Consider the following 23,634-nt stretch of genomic DNA (forward strand, 5'->3'; position numbering starts at 1 on the left):
AGCTACTAGTGTTGATATGAGCTAGCAAACACAAAGAAATTGGTATCCTGCTCTAGCCTGTATGGTTTTTTTTTTCAATTGTGGTAAAATATACATAATATAAAATTTTCCATTTTAACCCTTTTTAAGCATACAGTACAGTTCAGTGGCGTTAAGTACATTCACATTGTTGTGCAACTATCACCACCATCCATCTCCAGAACTCTTTTCATCTTGAAAAACTTGTCAAACTGAAACTCTGTACCCATTAAATAATAACCCCATTTCCTCCACCCCTCAGTCCTTGGCAACCACCATTCTGCTTCAGAGTCTATGAATTTGACTATTCTAGGTACCTCATATAAGTGGAATTATACCGTATTTGTCATTTTGTGACTGGCTTATTTCACTTAGCATAATATCTTCAAAGTTCATCCATGCATAGCATGTGTCAGCATATCCCCCATTTTAAGGCTGAATAACATTCCTTTGTATATATATACTACATTTTGATTATCCATTCATCTGTTGACAGACATTTGGGTTGCTTCCACCTTTTAACTATTGTGAATAATGCTGCTATGAACCTGGGTGGACAAATATCTCTTTAAGAGTCTGCCTTTAATTCTTTTGGGTATATAACCAGAAGTGGAATTGCCGGATCATATATAATTATATTTTTAATTTATTGAAGAACCGCCATACTGTTTTCCAAAGCACCTGCACCATTTTACATTCCCATCACAGTGCACAAGGGTTCCAATTTCTCCACATTCTTGCCAACACTTATTATTTTGTTTTTTATTTTTATTTATTTATTTTTATAAACTGATCTTTTAAATATTTATTTATTTATTTATTTATTTAGTGTATGTGCGCGAGGAGGATCAGCCCTGAGCTAACATCCATGCCAATCTTCCTCTTTTTGCTGAGGGAAGACTGGCCCTGAGCTAACATCCGTGCTGATCTTCCTCCACTTTATATGGGACGCCACCACAGCGTGGCCTGACAAGCGGTGTGTCGGTGCGCGCCCAGGATCCGAACCTGGGCCGCCAGCAGTGGAACGCGCGCACTTAACCAATACACCATGGGGCTGACCCTGTTTTTTAAATAATAGCCATCCTAATGGGTGTGAAGTGGTGTCTAGTTGTGGTTCAGCCTGTACCTTTAAGATGAACATCTAGTAATTGAAAAGCAATTCTGCTATAACCCTCCTGCTAGAACTAAGTGGTGCTGTTATGTATCTTTCCACTTTTGTCTTGGAACAGTTTGCCATTGAACGTTCTGCTAGCCATCCATGACTCACTCCTGGGAGGAGGGTGGGGGAGTGAGTTGTGTCTGTGTGTAGGGGGAAGCTTTTAATCTATAAAAAAGTCTTGTGTTTAGGCATTTGCCATTAATAGTTAAGGGAAAGGATTCAGGTTAGATACAGAATCAGAGACCATTAGAGCCAGAAGAGACATTAGAGACCAATTCTCCCAAAGTGCACATTTTGTGAAAAAAAGCAATTGAAACCCAGAGCATGTAAGTCTCCTCTTCTTGATTTCAGGGTAGTGACAGTGTCTTGCTCACTATCCCCAGTATCTGGCATATAGAGTCAACCAGTAAATGATTGTGGAATTAACCAATGAATTACCTAAGGCCGCCCAGCTGACAACTTAGTGTCAGAACTAGGGCAGGTGATTGAAATATGGCAGATTGCTTCAATGGCCAAGTGAGTCTTCCTTTCCTCTTTTTCAATTGCTAGGGTGACAAGATCAGATGTAGTTTTCCCATAGTGAGGCCTTCTCTTCGTTGGAGGTTTGAAGTGGTCTTTTTTTTTTTTTTTTTGTGAGGAGATCAGCCCTGAGCTAACATCCGCCAATCCTCCTCTTTTTTTTTTGCTGAGGAAGACGGCCCTGGGCTAACATCGGTGCCCATCTTCCTCCACTTTATATGGGACGCCGCCACAGCATGGCTTACCAGGCAGTGCGTCGGTGCGCGCCCGGGATCCGAACCAGCGAACCCTGGGCCGCCACAGCGGAGCGCGTGCACTTAACCGCTTGAGCCACCGGGCCGGCCCCTGAAGTGGTCTTAAAGAAGACAAACCCAGGGCCAGCCTGGTGGCTTAGCGGTTAGGTGTGCTCGCTCCGCTACTGGCGGTCCAGGTTCGGATCCTGGGCATGCACCGACGCACCGCTTCTCCGGCCATGCTGAGGCCGTGTCCCACATACAGCAACTAGAAGCATGTGCCACTATGACATACAACTATCTACTGGGGCCTTGGGGAAAAACAAGGAGGAGGATTGGCAATAGATGTTAGCTCAGAGCCAGTCTTCCTCAGCAAAAAGAGGAGGATTAGCATGGATGTTAGCTCAGGGCTGATCTTTCTCACAAAAAAAAAAAAAAAAGAAGAAGACAAACCCAGCTCAGGAGACTGAAGAGGCCTGGCCTGGCTGCATGATAGCCACCAGGCTTTGATCACTCATAAATCTATTCCATCTCATCCCTGCCCCAGAGCTTTCACAGTCCAATCTTCCCGTCCTTTGTTTGTATGTTTCTTCATTCTGGGGAAGCCCATTTCCTCATGGGTGCCTCTGTAGGTCTCTCTCTTTATGCTTCTAAACTAGGAGGTCTCCATCTTGCCTGCATATTAGAATCACCTGAACACTTTGGACAGCCCTGATGCCAGGCCAATTAAGTCAGAATGGTTAGGGATAGGACCCAGGCAGCAGTATGTTTAATGTCCTTAATCTCCCTCAATTTTTACCCATTTCAACGGTTTTCTTGATTGTTCACCTGCTTCTCATCCCTCCTTAACCATGAAACTTCTTGTTTACTTTGGATCTAAAGGGCACATAATGTAAGAATATAATAATAATGTAGTAGGTTCACACATTATTAATGTTACTTCACAATTATTTGCAGGTTATTTGTGCTCTTCTCCTGGTTGGATTATAAATTCCTGAAGCCATGGATCATGCCTTCTTTCTCCTCTGTCCCAGTGGTTCGCAAACTTAAATGTTCATCACAATCACTCAGGGGGCCTGTTAAAACACAGATTGCTGGTCCCACCCTGGGAATGTCTAATTCAGTAGGTCTGAGGTGGGGCCCGAGAATGTGCATTTCTAACGAGTTTCCAGGTGATGCTGATGCTGCTGGTCCAGGGAACATGCTCTTGAGAACCACTGCTCTATCCTCTGAATCATTCCTCATGTGCAGGGATGCTCAGTAATTACTGACCAACCAGAAGGAATGGAGAGCGTTTCCTCTTGATTGCTCTCCTGCATCAGTATGTTCCGCTGTGGCTGTGGGCTGGTCCCTGGGCTGAGAGAATGAAAGAACACGTGTGATGGATCGCCTACATAACTGATCATAACTGTCTGATCATATGGTCATACATGATCCTAACTTTGACTTCCAAGTTGTTAATTCCTTTCCATTTTGAACCTTGCTGATTATTTTTCTCTGTGTGTGTGTGTGTGTGTGTGTGTGTGTGAGTTGTTGGTTGTGCATTTAGGCTATATAAAAAGATTTGACCAAATGATGCAGGATAGGATCACGGTTCACCTCCTCTCTGTCTTTGGAGGTAGAATGTGAGGGTGGGCAGTGGCGGGAGTAAGTTTTTGGAAAGATTGGTGAAGAATGATTTCCAAATAGAGGGGAAACTCAGCACAGTCAATTTTTAAAAACGAAACAAAAAATTCTCTGAAATTATTATTTTCTATGAATTATAAGGGGTCCAAAGTATTCTTGTTTTTTGTTGGGAAAACAAAATGAGCTCAGATGGAGCTGATGTCTGCTACCTCCAGCCCTACCTCCCAGTGCAGCCCTAATGAATTTCACTAACAGCTACAGGTTGTTGTGTGAAAAACTGCTGAGGCTGAAGTTGAGGGTCTATTCAGATATTTATATTCTCGATCCTTTTTCAATTAAGTGCCTTCTAAAAGCAAATTGATACTGAAGTTTTCATTCTGAGTACTCTGAAAAGTTTAAACTGCTTTTCCAGTTTTTATTTATGGTTAAATGACAATGTATTTTGGTTTTGCCTTAAATCTGCTGATCTTTCTGGGAGTATCAGGGAATTATTTTATATTTTCTTTTATGTAAAATGTTTTTGAGAGATAGATCATTGAGATTTTCTCTAAGGAAATTTGGTGTCTATTTTGCATAAGCAGACAGTGTTGACATTGGAAGTTTAATGCAGGGCTGTTTCTTTTTTTGTGGATCTTTAGTGTCACACCTTGAATTTGAGCAATGCTCTTGCTTATTTGGTGTTAATTTAAAATGAGGGAAATTAGAGTTAGAAAACAGCTGATGATTACGTTGGAGAAGCATTTGATTTCTTAGATACCAAATGAGGGAAGCCTCATTGATTTGATTCATTTGTGTCTCTAAAAGAACACATTCTTTATCTTAGGATAGTGCTGTGGGGAGTGGGGGAAGAGACCCAGAAAGCTGACCTCACAGTCAGCGAAGGCCCTTTGCATTAAAAAGTCCCCTGTTTTGTGCATGGGAAAGCAACCTTGGCTAGTCTTAAAGAGTTGGAAAAGAAACTATTGAATTCCTCACTTCTTATATCAGATGAGGTTGTGGTTATCTTGTCAATCTCTCGCATCTCCTCCAAACCAACACTCTACTGAGGAAAAAAATCCAAATCCAAGTCTGAGATGCACCTTGATATGGAAATCTGAAAAGAGAAGAGAAAATTCGCACACAGGCAAAACAGTAAAGGTTTTGATGCTCTCTTTTTTCCCATGTAGGTGAATTTTGTGGCATGCCAGCTCTTTGCTTTGTTTGCTGCTTTCTGGTTTCGCATCTACTTAAGTCCTAGTAAAACCAGTCCTGATGTCCGGCACGCATTTGCCACCATTTTTGGCATCTATTTTGTCATCTTTTGTTTTGGCTGGTGAGTATAAGCCTTATAAATTCTAATATTTATCATTTGGGTGTTTTGTGGCCATATTTTTTGCATTTCCCAGACACTAAGGAAGGAAATATGTTAAGTCTTATTGTAAAATCATGGGGAAGTTGCAGGAATCTCCATTTACTGTAAGAGCCTGGGACCAAGAAACTGACTACCCATGGGAAGTCAGTGTGGTGAATTTTTTCTTAAAATTTTACTTCTACTGATCTCCTCTGGGTCATGTCAATGGGATATTATGAGGTTTCATTTTCCCAACAGGGAGCCTTTTCTAAATGTTGTAGATATTGATGTTTTATTGCATGACAGCTGGAGATGTTGGTGTTAGTCCTGCACTTAGAGTAGAACAATAGTTTCTGTTCCCGTCTTAGGGAGTGGGAGTTATTCTTGAACAGAGAAAGCCTGTGGATTACACTTTTCTGTACTAGGTAAGCTGGACGAATACCCTGGGAGTGGCACTTCTTGGGGAAGAAATTTTAAGAACCAACATTTCTAGAAGTCCAACGTAAGGCAATTTGTGAATTTGTTCAGGGTACTAGGATACTGCTCCTCCTCCTGCAACAAAAATTTGAGAAACGATGATGAGTGTTTTGAATCAGGCGTCAGATAAAAGTCTTATATCTGGGGCAGCTCAGTTTTGGTCCTGGTACTTTAGAATTAAAAAAAAAAGAAGTCTTGAAGGAAGAAAGGACTCCCTTCCAGACTCTCAAGTGTATATGTGAGCATAGTATAAGCATTCCATTTCTGGATTCCTGACATTACTAGCACTGGAGTTGGCAGACTATGTCATGACTTCCTAGTCTCATTTCAAGATATAGTATCTTAATTACATAGAACAAAAGTACTTGATTTATTTTCTCTTACATAAACATGAGTTAACAGATTACTTGCTTTTTGGCGGGGGTGGAGGTAGAGTAGCAGTGTGGGTGGCCAATAGGTATGTTAATATGAAATATATTCAGTGTTCCTTCTTCCCGCATTATGTCTTAAAGGTACTCTGTACATCTTTTTGTGCTGGTGTTAATGTGCTATGGAATCTTGGTCACTGCAAGCGTATCTAATATTCACAGGTAAGACCTGGGAATGAACAATGCAAGGTGAGGTTTTTCATAATCTTTGAAATGTATTTTCCAGGTAAAAGGGGTACCTTCCTCATTTGTCACAGTGGTGTATCCTAAGTTCTCTGGGATTTCAGAAGGAGGGATGGGGAGCCCTAAATGCTGGGAGTCTTTAGAGAAAGCTTTATGAAAAAGGTGGGATGCAAATTGGGCCTCAGGTGAAAGAGACTATATCAAATTAGGCAGCTCTATTTGTGATAACCCCAAACTGGAAGCAACTCAAATGTTCACCACAATGGAATACTACTCAGCCATAACAAGGAGTGAATGATTAATACACACGGTGACATGGATGAATCTCAAAATAAATAGGCCAAATGATGGAAGCTACGCAAATGCTATTCTTGAAAATGTAAACTAATCTATAGTGACAGAAATCACAGCAGAGGTTGCCTGGGGTGGACTGGTGCAGGGAGATGTGAAAGGGATCATAAAGAGGCATGAAGAAACTTGGTGGGTGATGGATATGTCTGTTATCTTCAATTTGGCTGTGGTTTCCTGGGTGTGTATATACGTCAAAACTTTGTATACTTTAAATGTGTACAATAAAACTATTAAGTTTCTTACTATGATATTTTGATTTCAAAGTACAGAAGTAATTTAATTCTACCTTGAAGGCCACATGCTTGGATAATCAATTAAGATACCTGGGGTATTTGTTTTGCATTGTCTCTGTTTCCCATGGTTTTTCTGAAACCTCAGTATTAATTCTGCCTCTCAGTAACACTGGAATGTAAGCTCTGTGAAAACAAAGACTTGTCTCTCTTGTTCACTGTTACATCCTCAGAGCCTAGAACAATACCTGGCATCAGTAACGGCTCAATAAATATTTATGGAATGAATGACCTGAATATCTTTGAAAAGACATTTACTCTTTTATGACTTCTTTATGATGGATTCTCTGTAAAAGCAGATGCTTTATTTCAGCTTCAGAAAGCTCTTTAATTAATAAGACTATTGGCACCATAGTTTACCTTCTTAAAAGCATTGACATTTAACTTTTCAGTGTATAATCTTATAATTACTTAAAATAAATTTATGGTTTTCAAGGTAAAATATTTTCTTGTACTTTTACATTTTATAATCATTCAACTTAATATCCAAATGAGCTGCAAAAATTTGAATTCTAATCATCTCTATTCTAAGTGCCCTCCTTGAGGGGGATAGTGTCATTCCTTCAGAAGGGAAATAGGAAATCCGTATTTCTAATTTAGGAAGAATGGGTTTGGGAAATGCTTCATATTATGACAAAATGCCCTTTTTGGTGGGGGGTGAAAATGCCTGGCTTTTCCTAAACTTGATTTTGGAAGCAATTAAATGATTAATAAAAATATTGCTACATCTCTATAGCAAGCACATTTCCAACTACCTCACAAATTGTAATTTGTCTGCTCTGCCCACACTTGAGTGATGCTGATGGGGTGTGGTCCATTTCCCAGAGGGTCGAGAATTTACATGCATAAGTTCTTACATGCATTGTTCCGTACCAGGCCCAGGTTTGCTGTGTTAGTCTCTGGCTAGGAATGGAATACTCTGGCCAGGAATGGAATTCTTCAGCCTTGGCAGAGCTGAGCAGTTTATAGACAAGCGATGACTGTTTCACCACAATCATATTGTGGTATCAGAGGGCTGTGTCATAAGACCAAAAAGAAAGGATGCCAGAACAAGTTCTTCCCATCCTTCTTTGCCTATGTGTTTGCCAGAACTGCAGACGTAGGGAGTGGTTCATAGTTCCCGATGGATGGAAGTTGTTTCCTATTGATGCAGGGAAAAAGCACTAGCCTGGAGTCAGGAAATCTGGTTCTTTCCAGCAGTGAGAGTTCAGACAAGTCACGCAGCTTCTCTACATCAGATTTCCCACCTATAAAATGCGGGGTTTGTGGGAAGTTTGAACTTAAGTTCTCTTCAAGACCAGGATTTCATGATTCTTTGTGAATTGTTCTCCTTTTCCCTTCACTGAGCCAGTTATGAGAATTGTCTCATATGGCTGGGAAGAGGAGGGGAAGATTAGGATTTGCTGCCAGGTGGAACCAACCCATTTCTGGACTGACTGTTGTTATTCAAGATTTGTCTAGATAGTTCTTGGGGTACCACCTCTGTTTCATTCCCAAGCAGCTATGTTGGGCAGAAGTTACAGGCATTAATTTACTATATATGAACCAACTGGAGCAGAATACAGTTAGTATCTCTAGGACAGAGGCCTCGTGTGAGAACTTGGTGATGCAGTAATTTTGGAGTACCTGCTTTGTGCCAGTGCTAAGCCAGGTTCTTTTAAATATATTACATTTCCTTATTTTTAATATATAAACTTGTATTTAGTATATCATTTAATATATTTGTATTAATCATTTAATATATATAAATGTATTAATATACATTTCATATTTCATATCATTATTGCAAATATAGGACAACTCTATGGGACAAGGAAATGAAAGCTCAGAGAGGTAAATAGGTATATGGTTCAATGAATTTTCACCAAGTGAATACACCCATGTAACCACCACCCATGTCAATAAGTGGAATATTACCATCACTCATGTCCCAATCTATACCACACTCCTCCTTCCTAAAATAACCACCATCCCAACTTCACACACCACGGATTAGTTTTGCCAACGCTGAGATTTGAACTCATGTTGGTCTGTCTTCAGAATACATGCTGTCTCTACCACTCCTAGATTCCTTAGATTTTTCAGGTTTGTCCAGGGCATGATGAATGCCTTGGCACTCAGTACTTGGCACCATTCTTGATAGGTGAGTCTTATAACAATTGAATGGAACTTGTTTTTCTCTCTGGGTGGGGGGCAGGAGAACGTATGGATCTAGTTCCTGTTGAGGAGAAAAGGGAAGCAGCAGGTATGGCTGCATTTGAAAGGGCCCTGGAAGAATCTGTCTTTTGAATCTGCTTTGTGCTTCTGCCTTGAGCCTCATGAACTCGCTGGAGAAAGGGAGCAGGTGCTGGAGGAAAAAAGGCCTAGATCCATTCTACTTCTGCTTCAGCTCTTACAGGAGTTCTTTTTTCTTAGTCATTTGCTTTGTTCTCCATCTTCCTAGTTTGGAAAGGGTTAAGGATGAATCCAAGGTAGGAAAAGTCCTTTTTGTGTAGTAACATCTATGTTTGCAAATAATGGTAAGGAGACATAAAGTTCTATAGTGCTTTAGAGTTTACAGAGCTCCTTCATGCTCATTATCTGGCTTTCCCTTGCTGCCAAATGAATTTTTATTATCCCTGCTTTACTATTCCTTAGGTTTGTCTAGTCTTCATGAGTTATTTTAATGTGAATTTATAAATTTCTATATAATTGAATATCAGAATATATGTCTTCCCTGTTTTATGACACATGTTTAAATGTTATACCTTCTGAATTTATGTCTGTTTCTGATGGGCTCCTGAACCATTTAAAATGTTTAATATACTCATTTCAGTTCATTCTAACTAACAGTAAGTGAACCCCTCCTATGGTCAAGGGTTGGGATGCTCAAGGTCACAATGAGTTGGGGAAACAGATATGTATAATTTTAATATTATAATTATATATGTTAGCTTGTAGCACTAGAGAAACACAGGCAATGGAGCAATGAATTGTGCTGGGAGTGGGGGTGGGATGGATGGAGCCAGATCAAGCCAGGTGACATTGGAGCTGAACCTTATCTGATAATTAGGCAGTTTCTAGATAGGATGGAGAAAGGAGTTGCAGGCAGAGGAAGGAGCACGCAGAAAGATATCTGGCCTGAAAATGCAGGATATAATTGTGGAAAGTGAGCAGTCCAGTGTAGTTGGAACATAAGGTGGACATGGAGCATGGCTGGAGATGAGTCCAGAAAGGAAAGGTAGAGCTTAGGGTATGAAGCACCTAGAGTGCTGTGTTTAGGAGTTTTGATGTGACTAGGGTGTAGGATCTGTTGGAGACTTTTAAGACAAGTAACTTTTATTTGGTTGTTTGTTCATTCAACACACAGTAGGTGGCTCTGGTGAATGAAACATATGGCCATCCTTGCCTTCATGGAGCTTTTAGTCTCATAAGGGAGACAGTAGTTACTCAGATTATCACATATCTTTATAATTACAAATTGATGAATGTTCTGAATGGCACGCATGTGTGTATGTATTGCTGGTTTATACTGTAGTGGTCAGGGTCAGACTCTGACTCTGAAGGAAGCTAGGGAGTGATCATGAGCAGGTGGTAATTGAAGCCTCAGGCATGGACAGAGCAGAGCACTGGGAATGTTAACACCTAAGGAGTAGGTAGAGGAAGGTAAGCTGAGCAGAGCCTTGGAAGAATTACCCAGAGAGGTGGGAAGAAAACAAGGAGAATGAAAGCCAAGAGAACAGAGTGTGTCAGAAAGAAAGTGATCTGCACATGGTGATGATTTCTATTTTACAAAAGGATCATTGTGTAAGTGTGACGGTTTGTAAAGAGAAGAAGCTGAGTGCAAGATCTTATAGGTGAGTGGTTCCCAGCTCTGGCTGCACACTGGAATTACACCTGCCAGGTGCATCCCATACCAATTGAACCAGAATATCTGGGGGTGGGGACCAGACATCTGTAGTTTGTAAGGATCCCCAGGTCATTCCAATGTGCTGCCAAAGTTGAGAACCACTGCAGTTGACCGGGTAAGAAAAGATGAAGGACTTAGCAGTGGTGGGAAGGTGAGGAGAGGGGATGGACTGGGGTGTGGATAGACCAGATAGGACTTTGTGACTAATTTCAAGTGGGGGCTGAGGGAGAGGAAGAAGAGAAAATTGTTAGGCGTAATAATCTGAGCCTCTGTGTTTTTGGTTTCAGATATTCCCTTTTTGTAGCAATGGGATACCTTACAATATGCCACATCAGCCGAATCTACATCTTCCGCTATGGAATTCTCACTACAGACTTTTCTGGGTGAGTATCTTAATTTGGGTGAGGGCAGTTTGACTGCTGACTTTGACTCAGTCTCTTGGGGTCTGTAAAGATCAAGCATGCACATAAGAATCATGGGTGGCTGGTTAAATCAGTTGGTAAGACTTTGCTAATGAGGTTGAGGTTGAAGATTAGATTGCTCTGCAGGACCGTTAGCTCTGCTGTGTTGTAAGGTAGGAGTTGCAAACTATGGCCTGTGGGCTGTGTCTGTCTCAACGCCTGTTTTTGTAGAGTTGCATTAGAACACAACCAGGCACTTACTCATTTATGTATCGTCTCTGGCTGCTTTTGCACTGCAATGGTAGAGTTGAGTAGTTGTAACAGAAACCATAGGAACCAGAAAGTCTAAAATATTGATTATCTTGCTCTTTACAGAAAAAGTTTCCCAATACCTATTCTAAGGCCCTTAACATAGGGTTGGTGTTTATCTCTTATTAGTTAATAATACAGAAATTCTTCCATATTAACTGATAAATAGCTGCCACCTGACCCCCTTGAGTGCCTGCTGGCTGCCCCAGCCCCTCCCCCGAGACCCCCAGATTTCCAGCAACTAGAAGGGTAAGGCCCAGCACAGCAGGGGGCTCCACGCTAGTAGTAAAAATTTTCTCTGTCACTAGGCTTTGCCCTGGTGGGCCGCCCTTCTCCTGATCGGTCAGCTGGTGAAGACTATGGAGGGATCAGTGGAAATTTTATGCTCTGGTGATATTTGTTCAGGAATTTTTTATGAATCTTAAGGAATGGATGCTAAATCAGAATTATTCCTCATAACACATTGTATATTATCCACGTTACTTCCTTAGGAGTTCAGTTCTGAGGTCAGGGAGAACCTGAATTGCATTTGAGAGAATGAATTGCATTTTATTGAATGAATTATTGGAGAATAGGCAATGAAATAAAGCGGTTACAACTCACAGCTCATCTCTGTGAACTTTGCAAGTTGTGCAACTAAACTGTCCCACCACGAAGAGGCTTAGGAAGGCAAAGTGTTGCTTTGGGGCACAAAGACTGTTGCACTGACATTTCCGTGACTGTCGTTTGGTCTTAGCCTGGCTTTTTTGTGCATCAGCCCTTCTTACCCTCAGGCCTCTGGGATTTCACTTGTTTCTCTTTGAGTTGTCTCCTTTCTGCGTTCCTTTCCTCCCAGATTGTGGAGCATGGTTTTTCAATTTGTCTGAAACAAGTTCACAGACTTCTTTTTATTCTTTAATGATGTGTGTTGCTAGCAAAATATGCAACATATGGGAGCAACAAAGATAACAATATAGCCAGGAAGTTATAGCATTAAGAGAAATTTTTAAACAGTGATCATAACTCTCCCTAGTATTTAATCAATAAATGGCATTTTTTTGGTTTCACCCCAGAACTGTGTCCCTGCCCCCCCATACTTAGAAGAGTTCCTGGCACTTAATAGGTGTGCAATAAATGAATGTGTGAAGTACCTAGTATTTGTCAGTCTGTTTTTCAATACTTCCAGAAGCCTTAAACAGCCCCTCCAGCCATATTTGGTTGGGGTATTGAACAAAAAACTTTGACTTTAGCCCAAAGTAGATTATTATCAGTTTCTCATCTATAGGATCTTTTTAGGGCACAAAGTGTATATTCATTCATTCATTTCTGCAATGACTTTTGAGTCTCCAGTATGCTGGGCACAGTGCCAGGTGCCAGAGGAAGGGTATTCCAGGCAGAGGGAACAGCTCTGCAAGAGCACAGAGATGTGAAACAGGTGCCTGTGGAGGTCACAGAAAGCCACCTCCCTTTCCCTTACCACCAGCATCCCTATGTCACCAGGTCCTATCAGGTTGGCAGCCTGGCTGTTGCTAGGCTCCATCCACTGCTCTGCATGCCCCCTGCCACCATCCTGGACTACCGCATGTCTACAACTTTCCTAACTGGCTGTCCTTCCTTCCACCCTGTCCCTGGTCCAGTCTGTGCTCTCTACACCAACCAGAACGAGGTTCTAAAATATCAGGCAGATGAGGAGCTGGATCTGCCTCTTCTCCTGCCATCTCCTGCTCCCATTGTGCACTGTAGATGGCAGCAATGCTGAAAAGTTTATGTTCCCGGACACGCTAGGTTAGTTTGTGTCTCTGTGCCTGTGCCTCGCACATTCGCCTGATTAGAAGGCCCTTTACCATCCTTGTCTGTGTGGAAATCTCTTACTTCATTTTCTAAAACTCAGCTCAAAGGATCACTGCTTTACAAAGCTTTCTCTAACTGCCACCCCCTCCCCCCTCGTCCCCTTCCTCCACCTCGAGTTAGTCACTGCATTTTGGACCGTGCACCTGGCTTTCAATGGCTGGTGCTGCCCGCTGCCTGTCAATCATTCTCACCGAGACCCTGGTGCATGGAGTGTTTGTAGCGGGCAGGGACAGGTACTTCTGCTTTCTTCAGTGGATTTGTATGCTTATCTAGTGTCATATCCCCAAACTTGTTCATTCCAGTTTGTCCTTACATATAAGCTGATTATATATGAATGTGAAAGAGATTTAGGAGAACCTAAATTTAGGTTGGGTCCTTTGGAAAGCCACCAAAGCAAGTTTAGTGTGTTCAAAGTAATAGCTGTTGAATTAAATGTGGGTGATAATGCTGAAAGGGTGTGTGGGAGGATTACAAAAATTAAGGATTCTGCACTCAGATTGCAAGCATCTGTACTTGCTTTTACTTTCTCAGCCCATGTTACAGGAAATGAGAGAGTGGATTGGGTTTATGTAAGAGAGATGCCGTCATTCAGCAGATCCATACTCCAAGGAAAGGCTGTGGTCCTGCATCAAAAGGTTCATTCATTCATCATTAAGCAGACACCGATTGAGAACTCTGTAAATGCCAGGCACAGTTACAAGAGACAGGAGTGAGCAAAGACTGCAGAATGAATGTACAGTTATCTGTTTTGAGTTTGTATAAAAAGTTCAAATATGAGCATTTCATTGTGTACTGGGTTGATTTGTGTTCCTCCAAATTCATGTCCACCTGGAATCTCAGAATATGTCCTTATGTGGAAATAGGATCTTTGCAGATGTAACTAGTTAAGATGAAGACACACTAGATTAAGGTGGACCCGAAATTCATTATGACTGGTGTCCTTATAAGGCCATGAGAGACAGAGACACATAGAGGGCAGAGGGCCATGTGACGATGGCGGCAGTTATAAGGGTGACACAGCTACAAGCCGAGGAACTCCAAGAATTGCCATCAGCCACCAGAAGCTAGGAAGAAGCACAGATCAGATTCTCCCTCTGAGCCTCTGGAAGGAACCAATTCTGCCAACACCCTGATTTTGGACTTCTGGCCTCCAAATCTGTGAGACAATGTTTCTGGTTTTAAGCCGTCCAATTTGTGGTAATCCCTTATGGCATCTCTAGGAAACACATTATTTTATGATTGCACACCTTTTGGTAAACTAACAACTGTCCCCTGCTCCTGATCATGCAGGATAAGAGTGCCTCTACTGCCCATGTGTCTCCCTGCTCTTGTCACAACTCCTCCTCCATTGGTTTTATTCATAAAACCATAAACTCTGGAATGATTGTTACATCATTTTTAGTATAATCAGAATTGTGGAAAGTTACTGAAAGGAAAAAATAAAGGGCATTTGTGGAAAACAGCAATGTGCTTGTGGAATGTGGTGGATTTGGGGTCTGACAGCAGGGGAGGATGGAAATCGGTTTCTGTCAACTTTACTTTCAGCAATGTCGTCACAATAAATTTCCTCAAGTGATGTTTGTTCTCTGGTGGTTTTTGGATCTCCTTGTATTAAGAAATCTCTGACATTACACACAAAACCACAGAATGTTTGAACTAGAAAGGACACTGTTGATAGGGAAAGGGTACAAAGAAAATGTGTCTGTTACCTGTAAATGGCATGCAGTTTAGTTCTCTTAATTGCTCAGTGGCCATACTATCCAGTTCTTGGGGCATATGTCTTTTTTTACTTTTTTAATTATAGAGCATTATTAAGCAGCACTATGTTTTCCCTACCACCATAAATGCACAGTGCCTCACTGACATAAATCCGTCTTCTTGGGGAATGTCAGTAAACATAAATAGAGAGGTACCTACCAACCTGAAATTGACAAGATGTTTAAAATCGCAAATTGTCAATTAGATTCTTTACCAATGTCTGTTCTCATTATGCATGCAAGCAACCACCAGTTATCCTTCAGAATGTAATTTAACATTACTATTTATTTCAGTTTAAATTTAAGATTTTATTGAGGAATAAAGTAGTGTTTTGAAGTTGAACGTGGTGTTTTGTTTTTTTTTTATAATTTTATTTATTTATTTTTTCCCCCAAAGCCCCAGTAGATAGTTGTATGTTATAGCTGCACATCTTTCTAGTTGCTGTACGTGGGACCTGGCCTCAGCATGGCCAGAGAAGCGGTGCGTCAGTGCGCGCCCGGGATCCGAACCCCGGGCTGCCAGTAGGGGAGCGCGCGCACTTAACCGCTAAACCACGGGGCGGCCCAAACGTGGTGTTTTAAAGCAGCCTGATGCAGTACCTATTCTCTTTTGAGCATGCATCCGCTTCCAAGCGCGTAGCATATCTTATTACACCTTCAGAATAAGAGCACATCAGGAATTGAATGGGATTGGACTAGAATAGTGTTTGTGTCAAACAATATATATATGTTTTTAATTTTGGAGAACACACAAAGTTGTTGTATTTTAGATTATTCTAGGGCTTGAAATTTTATTTATTCTGAAAGTAATCAAGTTTTCATGGCTGGACTGGTGTTAATGGTGAGGGTAACACACAAGATACACTTTTATTAGTGCTGCTGATACAATTTATATCAATACACATAGTGATGAATGTCTTCTGTGATTTCTCTGTGAACGTGGGCTGTTAAAAATAGTAGAACATTTACGGTTCCCTAGGGGATGCTCAACTATTGCTTATAATAAAGCTGGTACTTGATTCCTTTTAAGTTTGTGATAGTGAACTAATTCTTCTTTTTTGCTCACAGAATAGTGCAAATCGAGTTTTCTTCTGACAGAAGCAGCAAGAAGCACCCTTATGTCTTCTTTGCAGGCTAGGCCAGATTCAGGCAGATAATTGCTCTCCCATCACATTGGCAATTTGAGTTGCCTGTGCGTTTTTGAAAACATTATGAAATGAGAACTCTTATACACTGCTAGTGGGAGTATAAATTGGTACAACTCTTCTAGAAGGCCATTTAGCCATAAATTTCAAGCAAGAATTTTTTTTAAAATTCATATTCTATAATAGGATAAATTCCTAGGAATTGAATTACCTTAAGAAAACCTAATTTATTCATAAGCATGTTCAACTGTTGTCAATAATAGTGAAAAACTAGAAGCATCCTAAATGATTCAAAGAGATGAATGATTAAATTAAATTAAATTAAATATGCATCCAGTGAAAATGATGTCTTCAAAGAATGTTTAGTGACACTGGAAAATGCTTAAAATGTAATGGAAAATCAAAATCACAAAACAAATATGTGTATTAAGATTCCATTTTTATGAATGTGCATGTGCATAGAAAAAAAGAGTGAAAGGAAATACTCAAAATGCTAAGACAGTGGTTCTGTTGGGAGGTCTTTATTGGTGACTTTAATATTTGTTTTATTCTTTTATATGATTATAATAGAAATCCTAAATGTTATTTAAATATATTTGCATGCATATTACAGTGAACTGCAGCCTACACGAGTGGAACAATAGCCATTTGTGTTCCCTGTTACCCTATTGGGGCATAATAGAAATATCACTTGCCCACAGCCCTTGTGAGTGGTGCAGATCATTTGTCCTATTGTACCATGGGAAATGTTTCCTTCCGTTGGGTGATGACATCTTGATCACTCCACCTGACCAGCCCAGTATGCAAATAATTGGGTTCTATAATATGGAAAGAAGAAGAGATATTTGCAAAAAGATTTCAAGATTGCTTATGTCATGTTTCTCCTTCAAGCTGCTGCCAGCTTTTCAGGAATTAGCACAATCACTTGGAATTTAATTCCGAGGACATGAGTATAAGTTATACCAAGTATATTTGGTGGGCTCCTATTAAAATGGAGAACTGGTGATTTTGTTGTTGTTGTTGTCAAAGTGTAGAGATTAAATCTATGAAAAGATTAATGGAAAGAGTAAAAACCCATTCTACTCTGATTGACCACTGGATGGTTCTGAACAGATACCAGTGAACTCTGAAATGAGTCCAGAAGTTCCCACTGCCTTCAGTTGAAGCCTGATGAAACTGTTTTTTCTTTGCTGTGACCCCTAGAGTCCCTTGTTTTCTTCTCCCATGCTGACATGGTTGATAGGAGTTTGGAAACATTCCACTAAAGTTGTAATATCATCACCCCCCTCTTTAGTTATCCAGGGAGCAGCAGGTACCAGAGGGGCAGATGCAACGGGGAGATGAGGAAATACTGCCTGAGCCTCCTCTGTCCCTCCGCTGCTGGGTCCAGGCTCCGGGTTGCACAGTTCACATTGTGTCTTGGTGCCCTTGGTTGTTGTGCAAGATGGCAGGCCTGGCCTAGGTTGCAGCTGATTGGAAGTTTGCTGTACTTGTATTCTCCCACCCTGCCAAACTTCATGCTTGTCTAACTCATTGCTTTCCTAGTATGTAAGTATTACAAGTAGATTTTTATTATAAACAAAGAAGTAATAAAAATATAAAGTATAAACTTTTGGATCTAGAATTACCTGTTGGAGAAAATAAGATCCTTGAATGTCAGATCTGGCTTGATGCTGGCCGGCCAGCTGTGTGATTGGTTGGCTCTTTTGAGGCCTTTAACTGATGACTGCATCATCTCATTGTTCCATCCTAGCTTTACCAGGACAGAGACCTTAACCACCTTAGGTCCAAAGATTAAGGTAAAATTGGTAGGTTTTATTGGAATATTGCTCAAAACTGAGTTTTTGTTCAATGTTTTAGAGAGAGGTTATTTTTTGTTGAGAGTTGATGGAAATGGGTGAATGGGTACCACTTCTGGTAAATTGCCCAGAGTCTGTATCAGAAGGCATTGATTGATTGTGTGTGTGTTTACTGGGAGGGGGAGTGGCATTGTTCTGTCTTTCTTTTTACTCTAAACACATCTCCATCTGCCTGTTTTCCCTTATTCATTTCACCCTATATTTCTTTATCCAAATTAGACTAATAATCTTAGATTTGGGGAGAAAAAAATGGTTTTCTTTGGCTTTTTTTTTCCAATCATGAAAAAATTTCATAGGACAAAAGAGAAGTGGCCCTACCTCGACCAGGCTGGATGCAAACCTTGATTTCAGATTGGTCAGATGGTCCCATGGATTCAAGTGCAGGGCCTGTGACTGAAGAGTCTGTACAAATTCAAGGACAGAGCACACTTCTCAAGGGGTGGAAAATTGGAGTACAGCTCGAGTTCTAAGGCCTCATTGTCTTGAGGAAGTTCTTTGGCTGCACCAAAGAGCCTTTTTCTGTCCTTCCTGTGCTTGTAGTATGTGCTTGTGTATGCTGGGTTTTGCATTTTTGCAAAAGGAAAGCATGAGTTCCAATCACAAAACAACAAACATGTCTTAGATCAATTTATGTTTTGATTGAAATGCAGCATGGATGGTATTTGAGTTTTATGTTGTCATTAACTCTACAGCTTTGACTCTTGAATCTCAGTAACTTGTGCAATCTAAATTTGGCATTTGATCTACCCATAAGTTTAAATAGTTTGGTCAAAGAAAAAGTGTTCAGAGAGGACTTCCTCTGAGTAAGAGCATATGGTGCACTTCCTTACACCCATAGAAAAGTAAGAATGTGGAAGGATTCTAACTCTATTGCTCTTTAGTGAACAAGTTCTAGTTCTAGTTTGTGGATTTTAGATCTACTTTTTCACAAGTTATCAAAACATTGTATTTTATAAACCCATGGTCATATGTGTGAGTTGTTTCCTATTTAAGTTGCTAGAAACTTCTTCAGATGTTTAAAACAGAAGTAATATATTATTGACAGTAGAGTCTGGATGATTCGTAACAATATTTGATCCATAGCTTTTTTTTCCCCAAAAAAGGAAAATTTTTTTCTAAAGAATGACAACAATATGGTTTTTACATAGACAAAATGGTGCAGATTTCATATTGAATAATTGTTATTTAGTGACATTGATCTAGAAATTTAATATTATGTATTGCATTAGTCTAGGTTCTCTGAAAAGCAGATGCCAAGGTGGGAACAGAAGTGTAAGAGATTTGTTGGGTGAAATGCCTGTGAGGGAAAATGGAGAGGCACCTGGATGAGGCTGGGAGAGCCATCAGATTGAAATGCACATCTGACCCCTGAGAAAAGAGAGAGAGAAGGAAGGAAGAGACGTCTTGGACTGCAGTGCAATTCTAGGAAAGTTTCGGCAAGTTCAACAAGGAGTCATGGGGCAGAGGAGTACTACACCTTGTATGGAAGGGCCTGCCTGGGTACCCTGCTGCGCTCGGTCATTGGCTTCAAGGCGGGCATAGGCTCAGCATGAACAAGGTGGCAGTGGAATCAGAGAGCACGCCTGGACCCAGTCAGTTATGCTCCTCCAGCAGCTGATCTGAGAGGCGCATTCTCATGGCCACCGCATATGTGAATATTAGACTACCAAATGCTTTTCTGAACATGTGCCTAATTATGGAATACATTAAATCTAACCCAGATAGAGGAAAACAAATGTTATATTTCTATAGAGACAAAAGGTAGGCTAATTCCATGACTCATTTTCTTTATTGATATATCAATTTGTTAGGCCCTTAAAAAATGAAGTGATGAATTAAATTGCATGGAGGAATTTACTTGATTTGCAAATTGCATAGTTACCAGAGAGTTTGCCTCAAGTTAAAAAAATTTTGTACTGGGGTTTGTGTAAGGAAGAGTGAAGTTTAGGTCCTATTACTGATTCCTAGGACTTTGAATCTTTCAGGAAAAAAAAAAGACATAAAGGCTTTGGAAAGAAAACTATGGTGCTTTGAAAGTCCTATTTGGAAACTACCTTGAATGTGATGCTTAGAGTGAGTCCTTTTCAAGGAAAACAGCTCTCGGCATCTGGTATACATTCTAGGTCAGAGGTTTTGTTGACTATCAAGAAGGTGAGCTGCAAGGTTGTATTATTTTATAAGACCAATTTGGCTTTGATGTAGCCCTTATTACTAAGACCCAAACCTCAGTGTTCTGTAAGAGCGTTATTTTCTTCACTATAAAAGAGCGTAGTCAAAATCAGTTAGCTATGAGCTTGTCTTGCTGCCCGAGAATGATCACCACAGTGGTTCCTTTGCTTGTCACACCTGCTTCTCACCAGTCCTGGCAGAGCACAGTCGCCCTTCCCTTCTGCAGTCAGACTCACTTTCCCATCTCTTAGCCTCACGCACAACATTAGGAATCTTGTTTCAAAGGTTGGCCATTGGGCTTTTGCAAATAAAATATAACGTTGAGCACAGGTGTTAAGATTTCAAAGGTTGGGTGGTACTTTTTAAAAAAAATGGTTTCTCTTACTAATTTATATTGATAGTTTAAAATGTTATGTGCTTATTTTAAAGAGATGGAAAATAGGAATTAGAATGAGAGGAATTAAAGAGGAAAATGGACTCACAGAGAAGTGGCTGAGTGCAGGTGACACAGATCAGACTGGGCCTAAAGATGGTTTGTGTCTGATTCCTTCCTCCCATACACCTGGGCCTGGCCTGAGCTCAGGGCACAGAAGCTGTGTGGCATCCCAGGGTCATCCCAGGGATGCTGCCATTGGACACTGATCTAAACCTCAGCTGTCTATATAAATGAGCTGTCAGTCCATACGCATCAGAGACAGCAAATTCAGTAAGAAGCCACAAGAATGGAGATCAGAAAACCAGGCTAGACTAAGAAGGTTTGAAAGAAAGTATGGTAGTCAGAGCAATAGGATTTTATTGTCTTGCTGGGCAAGAACAGAGCTATTAAAGGTACTAAACTAGGGTCGATGATTGGAAAACAGGTGCCATTTTTTTACTGCAGTTTTATTGAGGTATAATTCACATACCATATAATTCATCCATTTAAAGTATACAATTCAGTGTTTTTTAGCATATTCACAGAGGGGATTTATGGAATACAACCACTACCACAGTTAATTTCACAACATTTTCATCACTCCCAAAAGAAACCAGTGTGCATTAGCCATCACTTCTCATTTCCTCCCGATTCTCCAAGCCTTAGGCAACCAAAGTCTGCTTCATTTCTCTATGGATTTATTTTCTAGACATTTCATATAAATGGAATTTTACAATATGTGGTCTTTTGTGTCTGGCTTCTTTTACTTAGCATAATGTTTTCAAAAGGTTCATCCGTGTTGTAGCATGTATCTGTACTTCATTCTTTTCATTGCTGAATAATATGGATATACTACATTTTATTTATCCATTCATCAGTTGATGGACATTTGGGTTATTTTCTTATGGGCTATTATGAATAATGTTGCAATGAACATGTATGTACAAGTTTTTGTGTAGACATATTTTTATTTCTCGTGGGTATATACTTAGGAGTGGAATTGCTTCATCATGTGGTAACTCTATGTTCAACCTTTTGAGAAATTGTCAGACTGTTTCTAAAGTGGCTTCACCATTTAATATTCCCACCAGCAATGCATGAGGGTTCCAATTTGTCCACCTCCTGGGGAACACTTGCTATTCTCTGTCTTTGTGATCCTAGCCATCTTAGTTCTTGTGAAGTGGGATCTCATTTTGGTTTCGATGTGCGTTTCTCTGATGGCTGATTGCTGTTGAGCATCTTTTCATGTACTTATTCATCATTTATATATCTTTTTTAGAGAAATGTCCATTCAGATCCTTTGGCCATTTTTCAATTGCGATATTTGTCTTTATTTTTGAGTTGTAAGAGTTCTTTATATATTCTAGTACAAGTCCCTTATCAGATATATGATTTGCACATATTTTCATGTATTCTGTGAAATATCTTTTCACTTTCTTGATTATGTGTGTCCTTTGAAGCACAAAAGTTTTAAGTTTTAATGATATCCATTTAATCTATTTTTTCCTTCTGTTACTTGTGCTTTTGGTGTTACATCTAAGAAACCACTGCCAAGTCTAAGGTCACTAAGGTTTATGCCTGTGTTTTCTTCTAAGAGTTTTATAGTTTTAGCTCTTACATTTAGGTCTTTGATCCATTTTAAATTACTTTTTGTATTCTTTTCACAAGGGTATCCAGTGGTACCATCACCATTTGTCGAAAAGACTGTTCTTGCCCCCATTGAATTATCTTGGCGCCCTTATTGTACATGGGTGCCACTTTTTAGCAAGTTTTTATCTGATGGCTTTTTTCAAAGTAAGATTGGTGTTATTTTTTGGTCACTAAATGCAGGCAGCTGCATTTTACCAATTTTTACACTTTTACTATGTGTGCATGGAAGAACTGCCTTTTATAGAACAAAGCTTATTAGAGCATCTTAGGGTGAAGAAGCCAAAATATACATCTGTCCAGGTGGAACCAGGACACTGGATTAGGCATCTCCCAAACCAGTACTGCTTACCCTTTAGTATGCATTCGAATTTCCTAGAGATCTTGTTAAAATGGAGATTCTCATTTTCTGGATTTGGAATGGAGGGTGAGATTCTGCGTTTCCAACAAGCCCCGGATGGTGCTGATGATTCTGGTCCTAGAACTTACTCTTTGAGTAACAGTGCAAGAGGGACTTTCTAGTGTGATCTTGTACAGTGTTATTATATCTACTTATTTAAAGTGATTTGAAAGGGAAATAAAAATTGTTGGTTTTGAATTCAGTGTTTTTGTATTTTATTTAATAATCTTCAAGATGAAAAACCACCATGCAGAGAAATAGAATAAAAGTTTCTTCCAGTGGCACTTTTACCAATCTTGACTGTTTTCTATCTTCCTTTTAGGCCTCTGATGATTGTCACTCAGAAGATCACAGTCTTGGCATTCCAAATTCACGACGGTGAGAAAAAGGGCCCTCCTTTCAGTTTTAAGAGTGAGCCTGACGTTCAGAGCTTTTCTTTTATCCTATATACACAGTCCAAAGTTTAGACAGTGCTGGCAGATCCTGCTATATGTTGTCAAAAATTTCCACGCCTCTTTAATCACTGCCTTTTACTCTCCCAGCTATTATTTACCATTTCCCCGCTGAATCTGTAGTCTAAATTTGCGGGATTATTTGCAATGAGAACAGTGTGTTTTTCTGCTTACCTTTACAATGTTTTAAATTTAAGTTAATTTATGACACTCTCTGCCCTTCATCTCCAAATCTGTTAAGAAGACATGGCATCCTTTTTCTTTGGTTTAATCTCTGAGAAGCTCATGAGGTAATAAAAGATTAAAAACAGCATTGGCTGGTTAACGATATTTTTTTTTTTTTTTTTTTTTTTTTACTATTTTTTTTTTTTTTAATTTTTATTTATTTATTTTTTCCCCCAAAGCCCCAGTAGATAGTTGTATGTCATAGTTGCATATCCTTCTAGTTGCTGTATGTGGGACGCGGCCTCAGCATGGCCGGAGAAGCGGTGCGACGGTGCGCGCCCGGGATCCGAACCTGGGCCGCCAGCAGCGGAGTGCGCGCACCTAACCACCAAGCCACGGGGCCGGCCCAGGTTAACGATATTTTTAATGCTAGTTTTTTTTTTGGCTTGGAAAATCATCTAGTGGGATTAGCCTGACTATAAAAAGCTGGGAGAAGGAAGAATCTTCTGTTTGTATAAAACTGAACATTTTCTTTGCTCCGGCCCTTCCTGAAAATTGCCAGAATATGTGATTTCCACTGTT

General features: G+C 40.2%; 1 protein-coding gene across 4 annotated transcripts in view; it reads left to right on the forward strand.

The window, feature by feature from the left end:
* Window positions 1-23,634, forward strand: part of MBOAT1 (membrane bound O-acyltransferase domain containing 1) — a 106,522-nt gene that overhangs the window by 57,684 nt on the left and 25,204 nt on the right. For 3 of the 4 annotated variants that reach the window (XM_058555180.1, XM_058555177.1, XM_058555178.1), the window contains exons 2-5: window positions 4,722-4,867; window positions 5,875-5,952; window positions 10,791-10,886; window positions 22,758-22,813. In XM_058555180.1, coding sequence (XP_058411163.1) covers window positions 5,906-5,952; window positions 10,791-10,886; window positions 22,758-22,813 — 199 coding nt within the window. In that variant the 5' untranslated portion in view covers window positions 4,722-4,867; window positions 5,875-5,905. Of the gene's footprint in view, window positions 1-4,721; window positions 4,868-5,254; window positions 5,311-5,874; window positions 5,953-10,790; window positions 10,887-22,757; window positions 22,814-23,634 lie in introns of those variants that run through there. The other variant, XM_058555179.1, reaches the window with a different exon arrangement.

The sequence above is a fragment of the Diceros bicornis genome, chromosome 14, assembly GCF_020826845.1.
Source record: "Diceros bicornis minor isolate mBicDic1 chromosome 14, mDicBic1.mat.cur, whole genome shotgun sequence".
In the NCBI taxonomy this organism is placed as follows: domain Eukaryota; kingdom Metazoa; phylum Chordata; class Mammalia; order Perissodactyla; family Rhinocerotidae; genus Diceros; species Diceros bicornis.